The 19,849-nt window shown below is 38.1% G+C and overlaps 1 protein-coding gene across 5 annotated transcripts in view; it reads right to left on the bottom strand.

The window, feature by feature from the left end:
- The window catches only part of MCTP1 (multiple C2 and transmembrane domain containing 1), a 390,864-nt gene that overhangs the window by 128,754 nt on the left and 242,261 nt on the right, over window positions 1–19,849 (bottom strand). For 4 of the 5 annotated variants that reach the window (XM_075932146.1, XM_075932144.1, XM_075932145.1 and 1 more), the window contains 5 exons: window positions 17,876–17,978; window positions 15,778–15,880; window positions 15,347–15,448; window positions 14,926–15,000; window positions 12,787–12,906 (listed from right to left, as the gene is read on the bottom strand). In XM_075932146.1, the coding sequence (XP_075788261.1) occupies window positions 12,787–12,906; window positions 14,926–15,000; window positions 15,347–15,448; window positions 15,778–15,880; window positions 17,876–17,978 (503 nt within the window). Of the gene's footprint in view, window positions 1–3,674; window positions 4,355–12,786; window positions 12,907–14,925; window positions 15,001–15,346; window positions 15,449–15,777; window positions 15,881–17,875; window positions 17,979–19,849 lie in introns of those variants that run through there. The other variant, XM_075932147.1, reaches the window with a different exon arrangement.

The following is a 19,849-nucleotide window of genomic DNA, read 5'->3' as shown; positions in this document are numbered from 1 at the left end:
ATTAAGGAAAAAGCCTGGTTCATTTGATGCTACTGTTACAGTACAGATTTGCCTTCAACTTTACAATTTTACTTCTGCAGTTATGATGAAGCTTCAAAAGAAGCTTATTGTACATGGAGGATCATGGTGGTGTATGTTAATGGTGATTTAAACATTTCCTCAATATACCATATAATTTCTTCTAGTGACAAATGCAAAAATATATGCAGTGTAACCGCATATAATTGGTTTCATTCACTTTATTAAAAAAATAGCGAAGAAAATTCTGGAGTAACCAAGTCTGCCATTAATGAGCAGCGTCTTGTTAAAGAAGCTAGTCAATTAGAATCAGAGTACAGGCATGCCTAATCATGACTACTATTGGTTATGGAGAGAAAATCATGTCTACTACACAGTCTGTTCTTTGTATTAATTACCAAAGAAGTTCTAAGTGCCTAACACACGTTAATAATACTCAACTTTGCAGAGATAATGGTAGATATTCGGGGATAGAAATGTTGATCTTATATAAACAAGATTAAATTAGGTCAAATTTTTCTTTTGCTAAATAGTTGTTAAACTTTAAGGTATGTCTAAACTACATCCCTCTGTCGAAAGAGGGATGTAAATTAGGCAAATTGAAGCAGCAAATGAAATGGGGATTTAAATATCCCATACTTCATCTGCATAATGGCATCCGAGCAGTTTTTCAAAAGAGGATTTTTTTGAAAGTGAAAGCGCTATCTAGATGTGGCTCTTTAGAAAAAAAAAACTACACACACACTTTTGGAAAGATCCCGTACCCCTTGAAAAAGGGTCCCGTCCCCCCAAAAGTACTGAGTCTAGACGGTGCTTTTACTTTCGAAATACCCTTTTCCAAAAAAGTGCTGTGACATGATTATGCAAATGAAGCATGGGATATTTAAATCTCTGCTTCATTTGCCCTTCCATTTGCCTAATTTACATCCCTCTTTTGACAGAGTGATGTGGTTTAAACATATCCTTAGTGTGCCTATTAGGAAAGCAGTTCACATTGTTTAACTTTAGGACTACTGTAATTCTGATTATATTTATGGGAACAGAGTCAAATTTTAAAGATCTGTAAAGCAACAGAAAAATCTAGTATGTAGAGCTTCCATTCTGTATCACATGCCTAACCATACACTTATAAACATTCTCTGGGACACAGGGATGCAACCCCATTTTTCAGAGTGTCCCTAGCCACTGTGTGTCAAACACTGGGACTTGCTGACAGAGGATGGGATCCCTTGATAAACTATCCTATTCTGTTCATTTCTTCAAGCATCTGGCACCAGCACTGTTGAAGACAGAATACTGGGCTAAATGCACCATTCGTCTGTTTCAATATAGCAAGTCTTGTGTTCATTATTTGAGCTCACTTTACTGATTACTGAACTGATTTAACAACAGTGCATAATTGCAAGTTATAAGAAGTTTGCAGATGATACCAAGCTGGGAGGGGTTGCAACTGCTTTGGAGGATAGGGTCATAATTCAAAATCATCTGGACAAACTAGAGAAATGGTCTGAGGTAAATTGGATGAAGTTTATTAAGGACAAATGCAAAGTACTTCACTTAGGAAGGAACAATCAGTTTCTCTCACAGAACGGGAAGTGACTATCTAGGAAGGAGTACTGCAAAAAGGGATCTAGGGGTCATAGTGAACCAAAAGCTAGATACGAGTCAATGTGAAACTGGGATGCATTAACAGGAGTGTTTTGAACAAGACACGAGAAGTTATTCTTCCACTCTACTCTGTGCTGGTTAGGCCTCAGTTGGAGTATTGTGTCCAGTTCTGAGCATCACATTTCAAGAAAGATGTGGAAAAATTGTAGACGGCCCAGAGAAGAGCAACCAAAATGATTAGAGGCCTAGACAACATGACCTACGACGGAAGATTTAAAGAATTGAGCTTGTTTAGTTTTAAAAAAAGAGAAGACACGGAGAGCAGTTTTCAAGGATCTAAAAGGGTATTACAAGGAAAAGGGAGAAAAATTGTTCTCCTTGGTCTCTGAGGATAGAACAAGAAGCAATGGGCTTAAATTGCAGCAAGGGAGTTTTAGGTTGGAAATTAGGAAAAACTTCCTAACTGTAAGAGTGTTTAAATACTAGAATAAATTGCCTAGGGAGGTTGTGGAATCTCCATCTCTGGAGATATTTAAGAGCAGTTTGGATAGACATCTATCAGGGATGATCTTAGATGGTGCTTGGTCCTGCCATCAGGGCTGGGGACTAGACTAGATGATCTCTCAAGATCCCTTCCACTGCTAGTATTCTATGATTCTATCATTTCAGAACTATTTTAGTCAAAATAAATAAAATCTAAAAATGGAATAGAAATAAATAATATATTCCTAGCTCAAAATAGAAACTGTAGTACCTTGTCAGGGAGAGACTTGAAAATAATTCTTGATGTGACCGTTTTCATTTAAATTTAAAACCTGAAAGTTAAATAAACTAATGACATGGTTTCTTGTATGACTTGTAACCACTTGCTGAATCTAGGTATTTTACTTCAAGGTCAATTACTATTTATTTGCTGCCATCTGGAAGACAAACCACTTAAGCTTGACATTCAAACCCACTGTTCCATGTGTTGAAAAACTACATAGGTGATACTGTTTGCTGTAATCCTACTGAACAAAAATTAGTTTAAAGGTACTCTTCATTCATCATTACAATGCTTTAACCAGTATTAGACTAATATCTAAGGGAACATATACATTTGCTCCGTAGTTCGGACTAGGATTCAAATGCAGACGAGTGAAGCAGCTAATGAAGCCAGGATTTAAATATCCCGTGCTCCATTAGCATGATCTCGCCAGCACGCTAGTTCGAATCACAGCTGATTTGAACCAGGACGTCCGTGCCGGGATGCGTTAGTTCGAACCAAAGCCCTTGGTTCGAACTAACGTTACTGCTCATTATAAACTTTAATTTAGCAGAAGAAAGTATAGCAGGACCAATGGATGGAAAGCCAAGCTAGACAAATTCAGTCTAGAAATAAGAAACATTTTTAAAAACCGTGAAATAATTATATATGGGAACAATTTACCAAGGTTTGTCACTTTTTACTATCACTTTTTTTTAAATCAAGATTGGATGATTTTTCTCAAAGATGTTATAATTCAAAGATGTTATAGTTCAACCAGAAATTAATTCAGGGAAGTCCCATGGCCGTGTTATGCAGGAAGGCAGAATAGTTGCAATGGTCACTTCTGGTTTTATAACATATGGATCTGAGTTTTTAGGGATCCCTAGCTTTATTATACATATTAACTGTGTGATACAAAAACAGAGCCTTTGTAATATAGTACTCGTAACACCACAATATATCATATCTATCCTTGTGCTAATCAAAGGAACTGTTCCTATACTAGTGTTTTTCACTTTTTGTGAGAAAATCCCTCTGATTAAAATAAAGAAATGGAGCAACGTTTTCCTACCTGCATTCAAATCTGGCATGCAGATACATAACATTTTCATAAACTGCATCAAAAAGTTATTTTGAGCTTATTTCACCTTAAATAATTACATTTATAATGACAGAAGGTCTGTTATGCAGAAGGAAGCAAAGTTCTCAAGAGATGAGGAAAAGATTGTCAGGCAGAGTGAACTAGCCATCTCTAGATAGCCACCCACAGCCTTTCATCTAACTGAATACCTCATCTGCAGGGGGAGAGGGATAAGAATGAGAAGGGAGGGGCCACATCTGCCTTCACTCCAATATAGCTTCTCCATGACAGTTCTATTTCTGGAAAAGAAAGGCCATCATGAGCTTATCACATTGGTCATCCTCTTGCTGTCTCCAACGTGGAAAGTGAGTTCTCAAGTGTCTGTCTGCCCCAATTGTGCCATCTTTTGGAAAGGAAGCATATACAACATTGATCTCTCCCCAAATACAACTAATGCATTTGCCATATCATACTCAAATTAAACCATGGTTACATATCATATTCATTAAGGTTTTATTTATCAAGTAAAAGCAACTGAACACCAGTACAATTAGCCATACTGTATGTGCTGAAGTAATGAAGTTATGAATTAATAGGGGAAAAAGTACACTTTCACCCTTCCTCCTGATCAGTTTCCAAGATGCTTCATTATAATGTCCAGACTTCTGTACACAGATTTAGCCAACATAAGTTGATTTTTTTTTAATAGACCCTCAAAAATTGAACTGGTAATGGAAACATCAACTGACCATTAAACAGACACAAAATTATGTATTTGCAAGCAAAACTAAGAGAAATATTTAAGACAATTCACATACACGCCTGCTGATAAATCAACCATTCTTTCTTCCCAAACTCCTTTTACAAAAGCAACCATTGCAAATGCGGTTGTGGGCATTCTGGGGGAAAAAACAAAATATCATGTCAGTTGAGATAATATAGCATAGTTAATTCTTATTCTCAGTTTATCTAAATCAGGGATGAGCAAGAGAGTCTCCATGAACCGGATTCCAGCCCGCCAAGCGAGCTGATCCAGCCCGCCAAGCGAGCTGATCCAGCCCATGGATGTCCTGCTGCTCCCCCACCCCCAGGCCAATTAGGGCCTGGGATAGGGAAGCATGCAAAGTCTCCTCCCCAACCAGGGGCTGTTCAGCTGGTGGTTCACTCTAGATGTTGTGAACCCCTTGCAGGGCAGGTGCAGGGAGTGATAGAATTCATGCGCTCCCCCTTGCACACCAGGCCTTAATCGGCCTGGGAGCACGGGAGCACACAAAGTCTCCTGCTGCCCGGCAAGGGCCACACAGCTGGTGGTTCACTTGGGGTGGGGAGGGGAGACAGGGCAAAGACTTGGTGTACTCTCCCAGCCCCAAGCCATAGAGGCTCAGTGGGCGGAGGGCACAGAATTGTCCTGGCCCTGGCGCACAAGGCCCTGCCCCTTCTAGGGAAGGTTGGGACCACTTAAAAAAAAAAGTGTGTGAAGTGGCCTCCCTTCCAAAATTTTTGCCCACCCCAATCTAAATCCTATCTTCTTTTTTGGACTTTCACATTAGATGACATTATAACATCACTACTTTACTGTCTAAGTCTGAGAGCACTTACACTTCACAAAGAGCCTGCTCCTCTCAGGAAATCATTACACTATTTACATACACCAACTGTGTGATATTGGAAGAAGAAAGAAAAAGGTGAAATAGGTATGAACAATTACCTAAAATTGAAGGTAACTCATTTAATCATAGTTTAAAAGTCCATGAAAACACAATTCCCCTCACCTGATATAAACAAAAGTATGAGGAGTCAGAATAGGAAAAGGAAGATAAATGCATAAAAAATCTTCATCTCTCTGTGCACTGGAAAGTAGGGGTGACAAACAGAAAAGTAGGTCTGGAAGCAACTTTGAGGCACTGAGGCAAGACTCATGTCCTAGACCATCTCTGACCAGTGTACGTCTAAGCTATTCTTATAAAACATCCAATGATGGGGATTACACAACTTTCCTTCGTCTATTCCAGTGCTTACCTATCCTTAAAAATTTTTCCCAACTATAATGTCTAATCTAAATATCCCTTTGTACATAGCAAACCTATTATTACTGGTCCTATTTTCAGTGGACATGAAAACCTTTATGATGGCCCTCAACAGATCTGAAGACTTATCACGCCTCACCCTTTGTCTTCTTTTCTGAAGGCTAATCATGCGCAGATTTTTTTTTAAACCACCTCTCATACATCAGGTTTTCTAAACTTATTTTGGATGTTCTTCTCTGGACTCTCCAGATTTGTCGTCTACTTTTTTTAGAGTGATGGTGGCTCTAGTCTTCCAATTGAGAAAGGAAATAGTTTATTTTATGAGTAAGAATTAAACTTCCAAATGGTCAATTAAAGTGCTTCATTTGGGCCATTTTTGGACACCAAATGCTACGATAATCAGATATTCCATATTTCATGCTCAATGTACCTGCAAGTAAAATATGTAGTCCCCTTTAGTTATTCTGTTATGAATTGTACTTGAAAGGCAAGGGGACATTTTTGATAATGCACATCTTAAACTTTTCATTAAACTACCAAATTTAAATTCTACCTTTTTGTGCACTCTTGACATTTTTGTCTGGCATTTTCATTAATTTTGCGACATACATAAATGTAGCTGAAATGTTAACTGATCAATACTTTGTCTCGCTCATGTAGCGCTAGAGCTCAGTTCCCGAAGGACCACGTAGCAGTACAGAAATTAAATGTGTAAAATATCAAATGTTAATGTTAAACACAGCAGCACTTACTGCATAACAACCGAAAAGGCTAAAACAATTCAAAATGGACAGATGGTAGCACAAATTATCTACAATCACATTTAAAGATTAAAGTTTGTCCTGTAAAATAATTCATTGACTCATGCTGAAGTGTGTCCTTTTACTGATAGCTCAGTTGTCCAATTATTTTTGTGCTCATTACAGTGAAAAATGACAGTACTAGAAGGAAACAGTGTACACTTCCCCTCATATTGCACCACTGACATCCACGAGAACACAAGTGTCTGGTCAAGAGGATGATGGAAATTAGGCCCAATTTAGTAGACATTTTATTGCCTATAGTAGATTAGTCCAAAGAGAAACCTTGCCACTTTTGCATAGTATATGACTGTTGTAGAATTCTTATGCATAAAACGTATGGTATTAACTGAATCTAAGAACGCTTTTGAAAGAATGCTAGAGATCTGTGTTAAATATAGAAAAGCTAGCACATTTAAAGTAAAAGCTTCTACTCTGTATTCTCCTCACTTCTTTTTTGCCTGGGTCTTTCAGAAGAAAGAGTTCAGAAAGATAACATGCGTTTAAGTATTGGACCTAGAATGTAACAAAGCCATTTTAAAACTAACATTAATTTAATATTTTTCTGTTTTGCCTTTAAAAGTTAGGCAAGAACTAATATTGGCAGGACACAGAAAACTGTGTCAATTTCAAATCTTCTGGTATTTCACATCCAAAGGCATATCATTGTAATCAGAAAAAAAGGTCTAACTATTGCTTTTCGAATTATGTTGCTCATATCCATTTCATGTTTGGTGACTCACAAGCAGTAGCTGAGGGGGGTAGGCTAAGAGTTCATGGACACGTTGACTCAACACTGTTCTTCTGAACCTGGTGTCATCCCAAGGCTTTACAGTGATGGCATAGTGAGAAGCACTGATGACAAAGTTGCTGCCTTGCAGGTGTGTAGCACTCTTAGTTTATTTAAAACTAATAAAAGAAAGTTCTCCTTCACACAGCGTGTAGTCAACCTGTGGAACTCCTTGCCAGAGGAGGCTGTGAAGGCCAGGACTATAATAGAGTTTAAAGAAAAGCTAGATAATTTCATGGAGATTAAGTCCATAAAAGGCTATTTGCCAGGGGATAAAATGGTGTCCTTGGCCTCTGTCTGTCAGAGGCTGGAGAGGGATGGCAGGAGACAAATCGCTTGATTATTGTCTTCGGTCCACCCCCTCTGGGGCACCTGGTGCTGGCCACGGTTGGTAGACAGGATACTGGGCTAGATGGACCTCTGGTCTGACACAGTACGGCCGTTCTTATGCTCTGAGTGGGCACTGAGCAGGGAAAGAGTTGCCATAGGGCCTTGACCAGATGTATCAGTTTCACTAATAGGTAAGGCCACTGAGGGAGATGTTGCAGCCAGAATGTCAATAAGAGCATGTGATGTTGCTTTAAAGCACCTCAGTTTTCATTCCAAGGTCACTGCTACCCACTTGAAGAAGTTCTGATGGGCCCTGAAATTATCCTATGGAATCAAGTTATTGAGTTTCACGATAGCCTTGTCTGGTGAGGAAGAAGAGGAAATGGAGACTTACACCAGAGAAAGAGCTCCTTCCTCTTTCTTGGCTTCAATGACAGCCACAGAAGCCTCATCCTGAATATTGGTACTGCGGGTCAGTACTGGGGTCAGAGTCCTTTACCAAGGTCTATTTCAGAGGTCAGTAGCCTGCCTCTTGGAAATCACCAAGTAAGAATGATGGGAAGACCACCTACTACTGGAGGAAACTCCAGGGTTCCAATAAGGCCATTGCATTGGCCAGTGACCTGCTGGCCAGTGCCCATGGGGAGACCAGCACTAAAATTCAGGGTTACATATGCTGGGTACTGATTGTGCATAGGATTCCTCTTTAGCCTTAAAGGAGGAGTCCACTCAGAGACCACAATGGTATGCCATCCACCTCTCCCTCTCTGTGGCGCTGGAGGGACATGGACTGGCAATGGACTAGAGGTGGCCGGGGTGCCAATCAGAGCTGACTTCTCTCAAAGTTATCTGAAATCAGCTTGATGGCTTCTTATTCTTTCCTGCTTTTGGTCATCAGTGGTGGCAAATGTTCCATCAGAGTCAAGGCGGTGGGGACCAGGAGAAACAGCAAATCCCTGGATGCTTCAAAAGGCTCTGGTGTCAATGGGACAGTCAGACTGCTGGTGCCATGGTGACTCCCAGATGTCAGTAAAAAGTACCACACTAAATTCAATACTCTGGTTGTAGTACCATCATAGGGCCAAGGATGTAACAGTGGTTGAGGATGGGTCTCACTGCATTGCTGGATTGTCTTTTTGGACCCCAGTGAGTACGCTCTTTTGGTGCACTGTGTTTTGTTTCTCTTCGTTAGCAACAGAGATGATGAACACTGTCAGGAAGAGCTCAATGCTGGAGGAGCACTTTGCACTGATGCCAAAGTGCTCTACACTGAATCACAGCAGCTTGGCTTTGAGGTGGGTCTGATGGAGGCTTCCACGAGAATGTCTTCAATGTCATCTCTCTGACATTTTCAATGTGGGTGTAAAGTCCCAAAAGATTTTGCACTTGTCCCTCATGTGAATACTTCAAGCAAGCATAATGCTCCTGGGCACAGGTTTGCCACAGAAGGCATAAAGTTGAAGCCCAGGGACTGAGATATGCTCTACCCCTGGGATGAAGAAGTCCCTTGACAATAGGGACTATTTATTGGATATGTACACAAATACTAATTACAACAATATATACTAAACTATGATAAACCAAGAGTTAAAATCCAAAAAAATCACCGGAAAGAGGTTTTGCTGAAGGAAAAAGAGTGGTTCCAGCAACCATTACAGGTGCCCCTTTTACCAACATGCAATTCCAGAGGGAGTTGGAGTTGGCTCTGACACAATGGATATCATTGAGAGAAAAATCTTTGACAAGAGTGCATGTAACACATGCACACCTAACATGGAATGAAGATGAGCAAGCACTCGAAGATGAAACTTTTTTATGAGTTGCATACACATTAATGATATATTGCCTCTGAATATCCCATTTAAGTAAATGATACATTTTTTAATGATAGCTTGTCTATCATTGTCTGCTCAAAAATAAAGTGTTCCTTCAATATGGTTTTAGTTACTGTGACACTGAGGCATAGTAAAAAAGTGAGCTAAATCCTTCAACTCCCATTCAGAATATTTGTATTAGAAAGTGCAACAGGAACTGACAAATATTTAGTATAGGGGATTCATGAGCCAGAATGCTTCAAACTTTACTTTCAGACCCTACACGGCATTTGTAAAACAGAGTTTCAAAAAAATTCTTACTTACAAACTGAAGAAATACTGTCAAATTCTTGAAGCCCCTTCCCTCCCAGAAATCAATTATGACAATTTTACAAAGTAGTTTTTTAGAGTATTTTTACATTCTGAAGTTCTACAGGCAAATGGATTCTGAAACAAAAACAATCACCAAACATCCACTGAAAACTTTTGAAATCTCTGAAATTAGCACGATGGCTGATAAAATTTGAAATGTTTACTATTAATTCCACTGACTTTGAAACGTGCATCAGTGAACATTTCTATATGTAAAAAAGGCCAAACTGAATGCCAGTAGCTTATTATAGCATCATAATATTAAAGGTCTGCATGTGTTTCCTTTCTAATGTCTGTTTCTTTGTGGTGTATGAATAACATATTAAGGAAATTTCATAGTTAAAGTTTAACTTCACCTCTAAATTTGTGGAAGCTAAGTTAGTCCTTTGTGAGAGTGTGAGGGGGGAGTGGGAGCAGGAGGTTAAAAGAACAGGTATTTTATTTTTTAACTTTTGAGTATTCCGATAAGATGTTTGTGGATTATGATGATGTGAAAAATCATAGCTATCATATTTCATTTTTGTAACATTGTTCTGAATCTTTCCAGGTGTATCAAAATCAGAGCTTCAGTCTAGAAATTCCATATTGGATTTTTGCTGCTGTCTTCTAGAAGAACCGGTATTGGCTTTCTGGGAAAGGCTTAATTTATTTAAGTTTAAAATTAACCAATGTTATTTTCTTGTCTGCAAATGAAGCTGGGAAATAGGAACACACTATTTTTAATACATGCTGTCTGATACTGACTCATACTGTGGTCTTTGGAAGGTTGCTAAGAGCTATGATTAGTATAGGATTTTGAAGCTGAATAGTGATATAGATGAGCTAAGAATTATTATACAAATAGATTTCCAAAAAGAAGTGTTGGATTCTGGCATGACCTTAACATAAGACAACACAATAACATCAACTGAATTAAGTCAGGTTTCCACAAGGCTGTGCAAGATTTTCCAGAGCGTCATGGAAGCTGTGAAAATCCTAGCCACCATTTTTAAATGAAAACTCTGCCCCAGCCCTGAAATCCCTTTTTGAAGTTCTAGCTTTAAATTAAAGTAACAAATTCCTACTGTACAAAAGGCAACACTACAAGTACTTTTTGAAAATGAGGGACGAGCAAATGATTTAAATGCTTCACAAACACCCATAGAGACTTGCACCTCAGAAAGAGACTGCAAAATTGCAGCCATGAACTCCCCTCTTCTGCAGGGCAGGAGCACAATGCATTTAAACTCAACACTCAAACTGGTACAGCTTATCAATATCTGTTCCTAAAGTCAATCTAATTACGCAACAATTCTCTTTAGAACTTCTGCGCACAAGAAAAAGTTGCGTTGGTGAATAGAAAAGTAAGTGTGCAGTTATATAACCAGAAATATATTTTTCTTGCACTATATAATAGCTAGTGTAAAATATATATTTACTGTGGCACTAAAATAAAAATAATCTGTATTCATCTATTCTCAGCTGTTTGTTAAGAATGCTCCTGGTCAGGCCTTCTCACCCACATGGGGGGAAAAGGGGACAACTGCCCCAGAGCCCACAATAGAAGAGGACCTGGCCTCCCATCTGCCACCACTGATGGACACCCAGGCCCTTTAAATTGCCACTGGGATGCTGAGAAGTGCAATCTGGGTGGCTCTGAGGGCTGGAGTGGACAGGCATGGCACCCACCCTCCACCCCTTCCATCTGAGTCCCTGCCCCTTCCGGAACTGCAGAGCTTTCCCTCTGTCTCCCCCTCACCCCACACACACACTTGTGCAGGGGCAGTCAGCTCCCCTGCTTCTGGTCATACAAAATTTCTTCTGTTAAGATGTAAAGGTGACACAGCCTTCTTGATGGTGATAGCACTGCACCATAAGAGACTGGCAGGTGAAGCAGACTACCAATGCAACACAAAGCAGGATACACTTTGCTGTACTGGCTTCTATGGACATTAAAAGAGTTTCATGTCAAAAGGATAACTGAACAGACTTATTCAGATTAAGTCTAATACCAATACAACTAGTACAAAATGCTGCAGCACAACTCCTCTACAACTCAGGCTTAAGTGAGCGCATCAAACCGGTCCTCTACCCTCTACACCAGCTTTCCACAGTACTGAAAACCAAGTTCGAGGTCTCAGACCTTATCCTCAAAGTGCTCCATTTCTTGTGCCCAAGATACCTAACAGACTGTCTAAAGCTCCAGGAGAAAGACTGTAGTCAAAAGATTCGCTCCTGTGGCACACTGGAACTCTGAGCAGGAAGAGGAAAGCATGTCCATGGAAGAGAGAGAACCTCAGCCCATGGAAGGTCTGAAATGCTTTCTTCTCCCAGCACAAGGCACATTTCTTTGACCCTGACATCTCATGTGAACTCATAGCAACAGGTGTATTTATTTAATAAACAAAGGAATATACAAACCAACAAACAACTCCTATCAAATCAAGACACTTCACTGCACACACCTCTCCCTTTGATAAGAGAGAACAAACAGCACGTGGCAGATGGGGTCATGAGGCTTAATGCATTGCTGGAGATCCCCTCAGGTATAAGAACAAGAGGGACATAAGAATTTAGAGGACAGAACAGTGTTTTATGGAGAAACATTCATTATCTTAGTGAAGTTTTATCGTTCTGAACTCAAACATGAGAAAAATCATCTCCCTTTTAAATAAAGTACTAAAAAGCATATAAAAGTATTTTAGATATGAGGATAAGCTAAACACAGTGAATGACTGTAGCACAAATTGTCAATCACATGTTAGGGCATGGCTGAAGTGCACTCTGGTAGAACCTGCAGCCAAGGAAGAATTCATTTTCTAGGTTAGTGATATTGTTGCTGTTCTCTGCCAGGGAATGATAACTGAATTTTAGCCATTGTATGAAAACAGCCCTGCTACCAGATGCTTCCTGGAAGATGCATTAATTTAGTACAGCTCCAAGATGCCACAGGCAGCTCTTCCCACTTTGTGAATTATGACACATGGCTCCAAGCCTCTTAAAAATGTGGTGCATATACAGCACTACTGCTACAACTGGTCTTCTCAACAACAGAACCCAATCAGTACAGTAGGTCCCATTTCAAGCCTGAAGTAAATGTATACAGCCATTCTGAAGACTGGATTTTAACACGGCAACACTGACATTAACTTTGACACAAAACACACACACCTATCATTTACAGAAGGTAATTAATAAAGTGTTATAGGATGATCATACCATAAAAGCAGCCAGACTCCTTTGGGGTGAATCCCAGTCAAGGCAACTGTTAACATAGTAGGCAGCATTTATGAGCACCATGACACAACGCTTCATGCGGATGAAATTCCGTAATAGCAACTGTAGGAAAGATGAAGAGATGTAAATCCATTCAGAAAAAACAAGACTTTGAACTATTAGGAGAGCTTACATCATCTTTAAGATCATTCTTATTAAAGCAAGTTGAAAACTAGTTTAGTGTACAGATCTAGACTATCAGTATGCAATGAAGAATGGAAAGGGGGAATGAATCTAGACAGTCGTACAGGTCAGTTTATCACCTGTTGAATTTAACTCTAAAGTTTATCATTTTGAATGCCTTTCAAATGATTGTGTTATCCCAGACATTTCAAATATTGTGTTTAAAAATATAAACAAGAATATGAAAGGTCATTTGCAAAAATTCAAGCATTATTTGATCACTGAAGTTTGGAAGTTCAAGTAAATAAGTTGACAAAAATTTTCAACATTGGGTACCTAAAATTAGGCTCTGCAGTCTACCTAAAATTAGGCTCTGCAGTCTACCTAAAATTAGGCTCTGCAGTCTATATTTAGGCAGCCAAGTGACTGGCTTGATTTTTCCAAAGTGCTGAGCATACTGTAGTTCCCAAGTACCTCAATGTAATTTGAAAACATCTTGGCCTTTATTTTAAAATTATGTACAAACCAGAGCTCTAATCAAACAGAGTTCACCTATATTCAGTACATCCAATTTCCCCCCTTTGCTCTAAAGTATCTTTCTATAGTTGCTTTTGCAGGTCATCCTGTATTTTCTAGCATTTATCACTGTAACCTTAACTATATCTGCACAAAACCAAGCCATGAGGAGGAATAGGTTTCAACTCACAGTGAAAACTCTTTAAATTACCTCAAATGATGATACCTAATTTGTAAGAGAATGGAATGTAATGATGATTTTTTAAATTTAAGTTTTGAATTAACACATTGAATGTAATCTGTGAAAGCAAAATCCCAATGATCAGGAAATTTAGACATTCTAAAACACTCCTGTATCTCTCTCTATTTCAAGACCTCTCTTTGTAATTTTTAAACTGTCCTTTTCCTTTATATGATGTATTATAAGTTAATACCCTAAAGCTAAGGGAGGGTATTTAAAAAGTTGATTGCCATTGCCAACTGCAAGTACAATAATGATCATTTTCTGTTAAGAAAGTAGGGAGAACAAACAACTCTTGAATAAAAGGCCTTCTTGTTTGTTTGCTGTAATGATGGGGGGTGGGGGAAAAGCAGTTCTAGAACTGCTTTCCTTACAGTAGTGAAGACAGACAAGTATTTTGCCCTTTACAATCTCTTTAGTGAAATACAATGGACAGTGCATATATAATTCATGTGGCAGATACTGCAAATCATATTAATGTTTATGAAGGCTCATTACTACATGAATAGGCTACCATCTAACAAAGTAAAATTATTTAAAACCATCCACATACCTAACACAAACTACAATAAAAACTCTACTCTTCACAGCCTGAATACTCAGCTCCCCATAACTAAAATACAGAACTGTGGAAAGTAAAAAATACATCCAATGTAATTTAGGATAAAAACTTAACATTTGTCTTTATAATAATTACCAGAAAATATTGTAACAAGGAGGCAAACATATTTGAAAAGGAAGATGGGTTTCTGATCAGACACCCCTGAAAACTTGTAGGTTACTTGATTTTGGTTGTCTCATTTGAGATTGTAGTAGAACAAATTAAAACCTAGCTAAAGCAATGTTAATATACTCCTTATATGTGAAACAAAATAGAATACTTTCAGATTAAGGTTAAGGGCAAAAAATTGTGACAGACTAAATTTACGCCCACCTGTGCTACAACCTGACATGTGTGGACACACTATTTCTATAGAGTTCTTCCCCACAAATTTCCTGGAAATCAAATTGAAATTTACAATGAACTGATACATCATAATATATGTATATATGGTTTTCTTTCTTCAATCTCACTATTTAGTTTTGTAACGGATAATGGAAGTGTAATTCTTTTTCTCCTCTGAAGTTTGACATGAGGTGTTTAGAAGCTTACACCCAATAGTAAGTCATTGCAAAAGGATTATTTTTTTCCTACACTTTACCTGTTTAGACAGTCTGTTTTCCTCTTCAATGTACTTCTGTTCTTTGGGCATTAATGTTCGTATGCCGGCTTTTACCTATACATCAAAATGTGTGTCAATGTTATTAATTTACTTAATATTTACTAATAATACAGACTTCAATTTTAAATAATTAAGTTTCAAAGTCGTAACTGCCAAGCCCATAAAATATAAAAATATATATAGGCACAAGTTCCTATATCTTACATTATCAGAAATAGCAGCAGCAGCACAGCGTAACAAAAAGAGTGGGTGTGCCAGGCAGTGGCAGAAGAGTATTCTGTAGTATACATCAAGGTTTAGAGAGAATGAAGAATGACAGAAATTCTCTACAAATCAGGAACAAAAGCTTTCATGAAACTGAACTCTTTAGCAGTACAAAAAAGCCAAAGTTAAGACTTACAGCATTAAAAATCACATCTATTTCAAGATAGATGACCCCCTTTGTTGGCCCTGTCAGCTGCTTGTTTTTCAAGACGTAGGCTTTCTGTTCACCATTTTGAATCTGCGGGAAAAGGACATGACAGCCGTCTGTCTCGCGGTCTCCACTGAATACACTTCCACAGTAACCTTTGACCCCCAGCTGCTGAAACTGACAGAGAACCCAAAACAACTGTGGCAATTCTGACAAGTACCTGTTCATTACCAGGACCAAGTCTGTCAGGAAAAATTAACTATCATGGGATTCAACATGGCCGTGAATTGAGTATGTTAAAAATTTTAGTGTTCTTATTACAGACCTTGGTTGAGAAATGACAGACAGAGCGGAGATATTTTTATGTTTTTCTTAAGCAAAAGAAATACAGTGCAATATGTCAGGTGAATGAAACTTACAGACAGCAATGGTATGGCAACTTTGCCCAGAAAGTCAGCACTCCGATCTCTATCTTCGTCATAAACTGTCACTTCAAGAACTGAGTGGACATCTTTAATATTGCTATTCAGGAAAAAAAATATACAGAGAGAAGTGGGGGGGGGGGGGAGGGAAGAGGGGGAAGAAGAGTAACCTGCATCAATGGTTACCAAGGACAAAAACAAAGTTAGCAAAGAACATATATATTTTTAAAAGGCAACCTGGGTACAAAATTTAGGTAAATTAAATGCCCCTGAATGCAGGCAAACCACAGCATCGATCACTTCACATGCAGCATGGCAGCCCTACTATTTGCACAGCCTTACATCATGAGACAGATTCTTTAAATACTCTACCTGGTTTGTGCACTGCAAGAGTTACAATGAATGACAATGCAGAATAGTACTAAGGGATTTACAGACACAAACAGCAGATTTGATCGCCATAAAAGACTATCACTTAAAATATTACCATCCTTGAAATAATTTCAAATTACAACCTCTGATAGCTGTAGCTCTCCAAATTAAAATAAATAATCATGAACTAGCCGAGTATATTTTGGACTCCGAATGAGCCCTCTACTTCCAAAATTCCAGCAATCCAAGCTATGCAACAGACGCACTACAACAAATTTGGAAAGAAGTATACAAAGCATATAACATTATTCGGCTGCTAGATATTAAATAGTCCATTACTGTGCATAGCAGATGGCACTGTATGTTATAAAATCCTATCTGAGGTATTCAGATTTTTGGTTTGGAAAAAGAAACAAAAGTTGTTTGGCAGCTCTTGTTCTTTGATCTAACTGCTAACTCAGAAACATATATTCAAGAAAAATGATTCAGCTTGAGTGAAAACACACATGTAAGCAGTTTCTTAAAGGCAAAAATCAAATTTGCAAATATCCCAAACAACTGATACAATTATAATATTACAGAAGATCCTGTGAAGATCCTTCTTGACAATCTGTATGGGATTTTCTATTTGATTTCTGACCAATTTTTTTTTTTTTTTTTGAAAAGGACAAAAGTGATTCCTTATTCATAGAGCACTGTCTGGTAGTAAAGATTAATTAGTTAGTGATCCTTTTAGCAGATAATTAAAAATAAATGAATGAAGAATTTATCATGTTTTTACAGATCCATAAATGAGAACTATGTGAGGAAACTACTATGAAGTACAATTGTGGAATTTTCCTTTTGTTCTGTATTCATTACTGAGGTCCTATCACAGAGAAAGGGAGCTGAAGTCTACAGATCGTATAGCATAGGCTGTAGATGACTGCCTAATTTTGAAAACAGGAAAATTAAATTAGAGGTTATTTTGGGATCTAAAGCAATACTTAATATTCTCATTTATGCCAAACACACAAAGCTAATGGTTTTAGAGGGGATTGTTTTCAGATTTGAGCAGCAGAATAACTCGGAGCCAATAAATTTTCTGATCATCGGTGCTGTGCTGCACTCAGGAAGAAACAAAGTATTTAAAAAGAAAGAAGGTGGTAGTTAATTCTCAGAAGAAAAAAAAATCGGCTTTGAATTTGTCAAAACTTATTGTTTTCAAACCCAGAGAGAAAAAAAAACAACTTGCTCCAATTCCCCAACAAACTGAATGTTTCAGAGACTACATTTTGTCCAGTAGCATCACTGCATGAGAATATAGAATAGTGTTGTGGCAAAGTATCACTGGATATTATTGTGGCAAAAAGAGGAAAACAATAATATATTACAGATAACGGATCTGCTTTATTTTTTCTTCCCACAGTTAAATAGTATTTACATTTTATAAGTTAATAAGCATCAACCTATTTCCAAACTCTAGGCCCTAGTCACGTGACGTTAGTTCATTCAACTGTCACTGAAGTTAACGGCAATTTAGAATGCTCAACACTTCACACTTAGCATCTCATAGCAATGGAACTTCTTTTCTTTCCGTCAAAGCAACCAAGTCTTCATTTTTTGAAAACATTTGTTATCCTCAACTAAATTTCTTTTCAACGAATTATTTGGTTTAAAAATAACCATGTTAAAAATCTAGCTTCCTGGTTTAGTGGTAGGTAGCTCTGATTTTAAAACTTACAATGTGAAGACTTTGTTCCATTCAGGGTTGAGATTCTTGTAGACTGTATGCGTCAGCAGTCTGTCATTGTTCAACTCAACTACACAAAATGGGTCACTTTTACCTAGAGAAAGAATATGGAAGAAAATCCATGAATATTCTGCACCTAAAACCTTATAGAACCCTCCTCTCAGCTTGGATTTAAAAAAAAAAAAAAAAAAAAAAAGAACGTAATGACGAATTCACATGTACTACTCTTCTCATCACAAATTGCATGATCCTTCAAGGTGCTGTGCACAAGGACACTTCATATAGACTTACCCCCTATAGGATAGGTTATATAGTTGCACAGATCAGATAATTAAATCATTCTGGCACACAGGAAATTAAGAGGCATAATGCAAAGCAAATTATTCCGCTAATACTTGGTTACATATTTTTCCTCACATAATAACAAAAATTAATTCATGAAAGTGAATGGGGTAAAGAACATCCAGCTCCAAGTCTATTTTTATTTTCATAACCATTACTTGAAGGCAACCACTTCATTTGTTGCATCATTTCCCCCTCACATATGATCAATAAAATGAAGTACCATTTGCTGAACATTACATGTAAATTTCAACATGACCTGATGCTGATGACTTAAAACCAAATCTATGCTTATTTATATGCACAAGCATCCTATTTAAATCAGTGTTTAATATAAGGTACATGTGTATGAAAAGCTGCATATATGGTTGTGAATCATTAAGAGTTTCAACGCATAAGTGCCAAGCACCAAAATAACTTAGTCCTATAGATTGAGGGAACTACGCCTCCCTCACACAAATTAACAAGAACTAAAGAGGGGTTCATCTTTGTCTTTGGTTTGTCCATAGAAAACAAAGCATTTGAGAGTTATTGAATGTTAGCATAAGCTCTCCACAGTCAAATCTGCATCCTAAGCAATTATATTTCACAATGTCTTCAATATTCCTGTAATACAATATCATGTATGGTAAGAACACAAATTCAGTGGTTTGATGGAGCTATATTAATGATATTAGGAAGGCATGTAATTTGTTCATACCTTATACAAATGACAATGAAATCAATATTTAGACAAAGCTCTCTAGAGGTCACATCTTCCAAACTGCAATATTGATTCGGACTACAACAGAGGTTAATGTGTATATTATTAAGTTTAATGATAAAGAATAATTGTTTTAAAGACTGTGAATTACAAGCACAGTGGACATTTACATTCTATAGGAAACAGAATATCACTGAATCTTTTACATTAAATTTGGAGGGGGGGGGGGATGCGGAAGAGATGGATATAATACGCATCTTGGAAAGTTTACCTGCCATATAACAACTCTAGAAGGAAGTTAGAGACTGATTTCTCACATTTCTTATGTTTTCAATATTTCAAAAGAAAATTAGAACAAATGTAGTAGCTGAGCAGAGTACACTTATTGTATCACATCCTTTGTTCACTTGTATTTGCATATGATTGTACAATATGATGTGTGAAATCACTGTATAGACACAGGAATGTGGTTAAAAAGTTTTCTTGCACTGCCATGTCCAACATACCCTTTACTATAGTAGGAAAAGGAAATAATGAAGACACTCCGTTTGTTTACTGCAAACTTTGAAAGATACAGGCAGTCCCCGGGTTACGTACAAGATAGGGACTGTAGGTTTGTTCTTAAGTTGAATCTGTATGTAAGTCGGAACTGGCGTCCAGATTCAGCTGCTCCTGAAACTGACCGCCAGTTCCGACTTACATACAAAATCAACTTAAGAACCCCAGGCGTCCCCAAGTCAGCTGCTGCTGAAACTGATCAGCAGCTGATTCCAGGAAGCCCGGGGCAGAGCAACTCTGCCTCGGGCTTCCTGTAGTCAGCGCTGGTCAGTTTCAGCAGCAGCTGACTTGGGGACGCCTGGGGCAGAGCAGCTGGGGTGCTGCTGGGTTGCTCCAGTAGCGCCGCTCCTCGGCACTACTGG

The sequence above is a fragment of the Pelodiscus sinensis genome, chromosome 6 (genome assembly GCF_049634645.1).
Source record: "Pelodiscus sinensis isolate JC-2024 chromosome 6, ASM4963464v1, whole genome shotgun sequence".
Taxonomy (NCBI): domain Eukaryota; kingdom Metazoa; phylum Chordata; order Testudines; family Trionychidae; genus Pelodiscus; species Pelodiscus sinensis.
The sequence above is the reverse complement of the archived record's forward strand: the minus strand, read 5'-3'. Positions and strand labels throughout refer to the sequence as shown.